At 42.1% G+C, this 7536-nt stretch overlaps 2 protein-coding genes across 2 annotated transcripts in view; one reads left to right on the top strand and one right to left on the bottom strand.

Moving 5' to 3' along the window:
• Window positions 1-7536, bottom strand: part of opn3 (opsin 3) — a 200632-nt gene that overhangs the window by 54364 nt on the left and 138732 nt on the right. The window lies entirely within an intron of this gene.
• ccnj (cyclin J) lies at window positions 3154-6765 on the top strand. The gene is made up of 6 exons (XM_072390407.1): window positions 3154-3263; window positions 3501-3589; window positions 3814-4024; window positions 4117-4416; window positions 6110-6269; window positions 6348-6765. Exons 2-6 carry the CDS (start codon window positions 3521-3523, stop codon window positions 6697-6699), a joined length of 1092 nt encoding a protein of 363 aa, XP_072246508.1. The 5' UTR covers window positions 3154-3263; window positions 3501-3520; the 3' UTR covers window positions 6700-6765.

Genomic DNA, 7536 nt, shown 5'->3' with positions numbered 1-7536 from the left:
CGTTGTTGTTCCTCTCACACGGGGCAGCTGTCCATTCTAATCTCCAGCTTGCAGATCCCAAGGGACAGAGCCTTTTAAATCCAGACTCCAACACTCTGCAACTTTCTTTCTCATAACACCCAGAATGTTGAAACCTTAGAACAGTTTAAGTTATTTCTTAAAAGACACCCTTTCAGACTGGCATTTGCTCTCGTCAACTAAATATGCTTGTTGATGCACTGGGATTTTATACATTTTAAAGGGATTATTTTCAGTATTATGTCAATAACAAAGACTGCTTATGATCTCCAGTTTAGCATTTCTGGCCCTGTGCTCTGAGAAAGAGCCATCAGCGGGTTGTTCACACTCCTGGGCCAGGTCAGTGGCTGTCAGCTGATCTTTAGTGAGAAACTGCATGACACCAAGAAAAAGAGACGCACTGAATGGACTGCCACCAGCTTTGTCCACCCAGGGCGCCTTTTGCTTCCTCTGCAAGAGACTTCCAGTCCATTAAGAGCGAGACAACCCACCACTTCAGCAGTGTCTACTGCAGAGCAGTTAGCATTACCAATCCTCTTAAGACTCAACCCCTGGATGGAGCCATGCTCTCAGGACTGTTCTTTTTATTGTTTAGGCACAACATGGGAGCAATTTGAGGCCATTGGATACCTTCTTAGTCTTTTTTTTTTCATTGAATGTGCTCAAGTGGCCCTGTGATGGACTGGTAACCTTGTCCAGGGTGTACCCCGCCTCTTGCACAATGGCAGCTGGGACAGGCTCCAGCCCCCCCGCCCCCCTCACAACCCTGAATTAGGTTAGGCGGGTACAGAAAATGGATGGATGAGTGTGCCTAAGTGCTCCAGAGAAGGGATAAGAGAAATAATTAATGTGCTTTATATTTAAATTCCACTCACAAAAGGATTTACTTCTGTCCTTTGCTGAAGTTTTCTGACTGATCATTTTATTGGAAGTGTGAAACAGCTGCATATCATGCATATGTCTGCTTGGGACCCCCAGAAGGACTGGTACAGTATTTTTAAACTCTTGACTTGATAATTTCTTTACCTCATTTATTGGCTCAACATAGTGGACATTTATTCATAACTGTAGCTAAAATTTGTTTGTAGTATGATGTATATATGATAAAGTTCTTTCTATGTAATGATCAAAGTGAGTCTGTCTGCTTATCTGGTGTGGCGCAGTACATGTGCTGTGGAAAGACTTGGGAAAACCAGTGGGACATTAACATTGCTTGGATTTATTTGGGTCAAATTGAATTGGGCTGTCATTTGCTGTTAGGGCAAATTGACCCATTTTGGACTGAGTTGGTCATGAACCTGGTAAGCCTGCATGAAACTTAATGGTTTCATGGCTTCTTTTTGGGGATGAGGACGTGCAGAAACACATAAACAAAAAACAATGTTTCAACAAAGTAAGCAAACATTTTTATGGTGTCCATCTAGTGGCATTTCCTAAAAGGAAGCAAGACTATATATCTTAAGTTGCTATCATGGATGTGTTAGCAAGCCAAACATAGGAATTTTTAAAGTCATTCAGTATGTAGAAATCCTTTGCCCCCTATCAACATCATATTCCATACATTTAAGGTACTGCACAAAGGATTAGCTGATGTCTTTAACCTTCACTCTAAATTTTTTGCATTATTATTAGAGAGAGGAGAACATAATTCATAAATTCCCACCATGCATCATGAACCCTATAAAGAAACAATCTGAAGTGCTTAAGGTCACTCAGAGTGCCTCAGCCTTAGCACTACAGCAGGAAAGCTGGCTAAACAAGATGGGCAGAGGTAAGTGAGAATCTCTGAATTCAACGTAGAAAAACTGCAAATAAAAGTTATTAGTTCTGGGTTTTTGGGGGATTTTTTTTAATGTTCTTCTAATTTTAAGTGTGACCAACCCTGGGTAAAAACCAATGCATTGCATGATTTCCAATTAAATACAATACATTCCATGTTAAGCACAGATTTTCTGATATTACTCTTCAAAATCCTAAGCTTGTTTACCACGTTTCCGCCTGATAACAGTATTACAAAAAATGTAAACAAGATAAAGTTAAGTTTATTGTACTTAACCTGGAAATGTGCAGAACGGCGTATGAACTTTTACACTGAATTAATTTGAATGATACTTTAATAATCCCAAAAGGAAATTAGATTGTTGCAGTGTATGTAATTGACTGAAAAAAATAATTGAAATTGAAACACAAAATAAGAGCAAAGAGTCGATAAAGAGAGTCATTCTTTAAAGTTATTGTGGTAGGCAGGAATGACCTTCTGTACCGATTCATATTGCTTCGGAGCCGAAGGGACCTCTGACTGAAGGCACTCTTTCTGTTTAGTCATTATGTTGTGTAAACGGTGTGCAGTGTTGCTGCTTGTGTTGAAAAGTTTACTGCAACATACTTGTTTCCATTATCAGAATGGCATGTCACTGTGATCTGTTCTGTCCTCCAAAAGCCAAAATCTTACAATATTGAGTCATAGACATACAAATCTTGCTCTGGGTCATCTAAATCCTACACAAATGCATTTTGGAATCCCTGTCTATGGACTATTTACTTCATAAGGCAAGCAACTATGTGAACACCATAGACTATATCAAATGAATATCTAAAGTGTGTATATCACTTTCTACAATGTATTATCCAGGCCAAAGCTGTCTAGTTTATACAGTGATTGGTTGTTATGTGTTGTTGTACTTGTTTGTAATTGGCTGCGTTCCTAACACTACTTCTACACTCACTGGTCACCGAGGGACGCTTTCAAGGTAATCAAGAACTCACGCACTTCAGAGATATCTCCACAAGACAGTTGTGATCTAGGCATAAATATTTCTGGGAGGGGAAAAATACATTTAACCATTATGTTTCTTCGAGCCTATTTTCTAATAACCACCTAATTAGGGCATGGGTTAGTTAAAAGTGATAAGACGTTTTAGATAACCTTTTTGTTTGTTTGTTTAAAGGATGAAAAAAGGCGCGTGAACTGATATACCATTAGTCTGTGATGCTTTTCGCTCACTTATACATAATGTGTAAGGCCTTTCGGCTTAATTTCAGTCGGTTGTTCATGGCATCTCCTTCGAAGGATTGTAGTTCGAACAGCATTTGAACGCACCCGTAGAGTTTGATGAGCTCGTGCTGCTGAGCAGTCAAGCTTCGGCGGCTACAACAATGAGTGCGAGCAAACCCTGTTTGGCTCGTTTAGATTGGAGTTTACTTCAGTGAAACTGTCCGTAATATTCACTACATGTGCTCATTGGGTGAGTCTCCACATTTAAAGCCGCACCAGTAACATTCACTAGCATTCATTTTCACGTCCCAGATGACGAAAGGCACTGAGACCCACTGACCGCTAACGTGAACAGTTATGTGGCTGTCTCGCTGCGAGTTGGAAAGTGTGACTGTGGGTCAGAAGTTGAGTTTTCCACGTGAAGAGCATCTTTAGCATCAAGTGTTTTGTCGACTAATTACGTTTTCTATCCTTTGCCTTGAGGAAGTTTCCAAAGCACTGTATTAAATGGAGCTAGAGGACCAATGGTGGAAAGGACAACTTGCTGCAGATATATACCAGGCGCTGCGATACAAAGTGAGTGCTACCCGAGAACTCAGTGGCGTTGACAATAAATGGGACTACTATAGAAAAAGGAACTCCTAAGTATCGCATCTCAATTTTAACATCTTATTTCAAGCTGTCTAAGATTTCTGCTTTGATGAGGAAAACATGAAAATAAGGTGGTCAGTTTTCAATCAGTGCTTAGCAATCAAGGATGTGTGGTCTTGAGATCTTATCTACAAAGTGTTGTCTAACAGGAGCTCAAGTTGCCTTCCTACAAAGGTCAGTCCCCTCAGCTCAACTTGAGACGATACTTTGCGGACCTCATAGCCATCGTCAGCAACCGCTTTAGGCTTTGTCCCGCAGCCAGACACCTGGCTGTCTACCTGCTGGACCTTTTCATGGACCGCTATGACGTCACCATGCAGCAGCTTCACATGGTCTCGCTCTCCTGTCTCCTTTTGGCAAGTAAGTGCCTGCTGATTTCATATCCCCAGCCTGATTGGTTTGTCTTTCCACCGATGCGATTGATTTGTCTATTTTTTTCCCTATCATTGTAGGTAAATTCGAGGAACGGGAGGACCGGGTGCCAAAGCTGGAAACTCTGAACAGCCTGACCTGCATGAGCTCCATGAACCTGGTCCTGACCAAACAGGGTTTACTGCACATGGAGCTGCTCCTGTTGGAAACGTTCCAGTGGAACCTTTACCTCCCTACAGCCGCTCATTTCATAGAATACTATCTTTCTATTGCCGTTCATGAGGGGGATCTGCATGATGGCTGGCCTATGGCCAGCCTGGAGAAGACTAAACTGTACATGGCAAAGTATGCGGATTACTTCCTGGAGGTTTCCCTGCAAGGTAAATGGCATTTTATGTTTGGATTGTTTCCCTTTATGGCTGTCTTGCATAAGAATATCATACTGTTCATTAGTGCAGCGCCTCTTGTTAAAGGCCTTCTACACTAAACTGACATCAAGAGCCTATAACAGCCTATTCCTGCACAAGAGGAAGCAACTCCACAGAGCAGAAGTGGGTGGTTAATATGTACGTCATTCAGTAAGGAAAACTGGAAGACTGTGCAGATAACAAAGCAGTGTTTTCCTACTATCGCGTCATCATTTGCTCGCCACAGATGTTTACGGAGAACTCGAGGATGTAACTAGCTTTTTTTTCACACTTGGTTGCTTCACTCCAGATGGCCACTTGGTGGTGAAAATGAAGTGGAAAAAACTGAAGATTACAAACGAGAAAAGAAGCCCTTTGTGTGACATCTCGGATCCGGTCAGATAGTTAAAAAGAATAACCTCCTGTAGTCATTCCCTAATCACTTTTCTTTGACCTTCGAAAATGTCAAGAGTTCAAGGAAGGACAAGTGGAATTCTTAGGAGACTTAGGAGAAGACAGCCGTGCCACAAAAAAATCTGACCACATGTTAAAGGGAATCTCCAGATGTTCAAAACACATTCCTCGAAAGGGATTAATGTAACTCACCGAATACGCTCATGATGTTTGCATCATATTAGTATAATAAGATATGATATAACATATCGTTTTGAAAAGATTCTCCTTTTCCACTCATAAAGGATGGTCCAAAGGGTGTGCTAAAGGAAGCATTGAAGCTCCTCTATTCAAAGAAATCCACCAGTTCTTATCATCGCTGCAGCGTGGAGTAATTCAGTCTGTTAGGAACATTCCTAAAGGGGGGGGACCAAAAAGATTGTTTTGTAGTCGGCTCTCTGTTGTCGCGTCCACCTCCCGTCTCATGAACTCGTCTGCTGTGCTGATGAATCAGCTGTAGTGATCCATCTCACTGACAGACCCAACCCAAGGGACTCGATCCGCCCCTCCAGAAAGTCTACATGTGTCAAAACTGATGAAGCGTGTGTACACATAGATTGTATGTAAGCGATTAATGTAGCAAAAATGATATCACCCATTTGTTTGTGAGCTGCATTCGACTTTTGCCAATTTGAGGGTGAAACTGGAGAGTGATACTTGATACTCAACTGGAGAAAACTATATATCTTTGTGGCCTAATCTCTATTAAACTATGAAATGTATCGTCCCTCAACAGAATGTGTTCTTTCATTCATTCTCACTCCCAGATACCAACACTTGGTCAGGAACCCGCAGGGTTGGTTCCCCGAAAGACCTTGAGCTGGTAGTGTCAGAGTTGCAGGACAAGTTGTTATGGCAATGTGGGAAATGTTGGCAAAGCTTTCCATTCTAAATGGCATTCTGCACGCTATTTTGAATCTGAATGCTGAATGAAGATGTTTTCCTAAGTACCTTTAATGTGTTACAAAGCAGTACTGAGTTGTTGTTTTTTTGTTTTTCTCTTTTTTTATAGGTAAAAATTTAAAAAAGGCATTGTGTTGGGTTTTTTTGTACCCTTTTAACGAGGTTCCGTGGTTACAATTTCTTTATTCTTAGTTCATGACCATAAAAAAAGTAACTCTGTTCTTCTCTCCGCTGTGAGTACGCATGTGTTTTCACACACAAAAAAAGGAAAGCTTAACATCTCTATAATTCCTTTACTTTTCGTCTTCAGATCACGTGTTTTTGTGCTTCACACCCTCAATGGTGGCTGCTGCCTGTGTGGCCGCCTCACGCCTCATCCTCCACCTGTCCCCCACGTGGCCACCCCGACTGCAGCGCCTCACGGGCTACTCATGGGAGAACCTGGTCCCGTGTGCAGAGAAACTACTCACGTATGTATCCACAGAGGTTGGAAAAATGACTCTATTCACTACGAATGATTGAATAACACTTCTTTTTTTTCTCTCCAGTGCACATGACAGCGATGTCAAAGAGGCCAACAAGCAAAAGTGCCAGCAGCTTGGCCAGCAGCAGGGCCAGACGGTTTACCACAGTTCAGGCCAAGCAGCCACTGTGGCACAGTACCTGCACCTGCCCAGTGTGCAGTATCCCCAGCAGGCTCCACAGTCGGGATTGGCCAACAACCACAGGCCCTCCTCCTACCTCAGCCACTCCACTACAAGCCTGCAGGCTCCTAACGGGCCCCAGCACGGCGGCACCCAAACCATCGCCGCCTCTCTGGATCCGAAGTCTAATATTCCCAGCAGGGCTTACCAAGTCAGCATGCACTACTCCTGCCCCGCTCCGTGTTTTGACAGATGATGGATCTTTAAAGGTTTGATCATTTTGGTGGAGGAGGAGGTGAAATATGGTGATCTGTTTCTCTTGAACGTTGTTTTTAATTTGAAGAGACTTGATGAGATCGGTGCAGCACTTTAAAGCATAAGGTGTGCGCAATGTGCAATATGCCTAATCTGCGGTAGTTTTCAGTGCAGATGCTGCACGAGGACATTTTCTTTCAAGATGTTTAAGATATCGGGTGTGAATGTTGTTGTGAGGGGCCTAGATGCACCGTCTGCTTCTGTCTCCATTGGTGTTCCGACGTAATTTAGCTCCAGACCAAATGTCTCGTATTTATTTAAGCCAAAGTGTAACAGAAGTATTACATGCACAAATACGCTGAGCCTCGAGCCATTGTGACCTTTGCTGTGCTAAGTTAAGAAGACAAACTGACAAACACATTTTTGTCAGTTTGTGGTTGAAAGAGTTTGTGTAGGTGTTGTTTGTTTTTTGTTTATTTTATTATTATTATTATTATTATTTGGACAAATGTCATTTGAAAAATGGAGAGGGCGCACCCCTCTAGATGTTACAGTGTACAGTATTAGCAGAGAAAATGATTGCTGCTTTGTACAAAGAGAATTTCTGTCAGTGCCTTCCACCTCAATGGTTGTTTTAAATAAAATACTAACCTGTGTTCCCGAACATGGGGCTCCTGTTCAGTGCATTTGTTTAACAAGCGATGGTGTCTGAAACGACTTTTTGTTCGACATTCTGTGAAGTTTAGAATCGAAAAAAAATCTTTAAACGGGAGTGACTACAACCTGGAGTAACACATGCACGCATAAAGGGAATTCCAGGGAAAAGGGGTGTTTGGCA

This window comes from Leuresthes tenuis, unplaced genomic scaffold (genome assembly GCF_036924035.1).
Source record: "Leuresthes tenuis unplaced genomic scaffold, fLeuTen1.0.hap1 SCAF_8, whole genome shotgun sequence".
In the NCBI taxonomy this organism is placed as follows: Eukaryota; Metazoa; Chordata; class Actinopteri; order Atheriniformes; family Atherinopsidae; genus Leuresthes; species Leuresthes tenuis.
This window is presented reverse-complemented; position numbering and strand designations above follow the sequence as displayed.

Excerpts from the sequence above, each read along its gene's own strand:
- ccnj (XM_072390407.1), top strand. The coding sequence starts at position 3,521 with ATGGAGCTAGAGGACCAATGGTGGAAAGGACAACTTGCTGCAGATATA. Across the intron at positions 3,590-3,813 it reads ACCAGGCGCTGCGATACAAA|GAGCTCAAGTTGCCTTCCTA; the intron begins GTGAGTGCTACC and ends GTTGTCTAACAG. Across the intron at positions 4,025-4,116 it reads CTCCTGTCTCCTTTTGGCAA|GTAAATTCGAGGAACGGGAG; the intron begins GTAAGTGCCTGC and ends CTATCATTGTAG.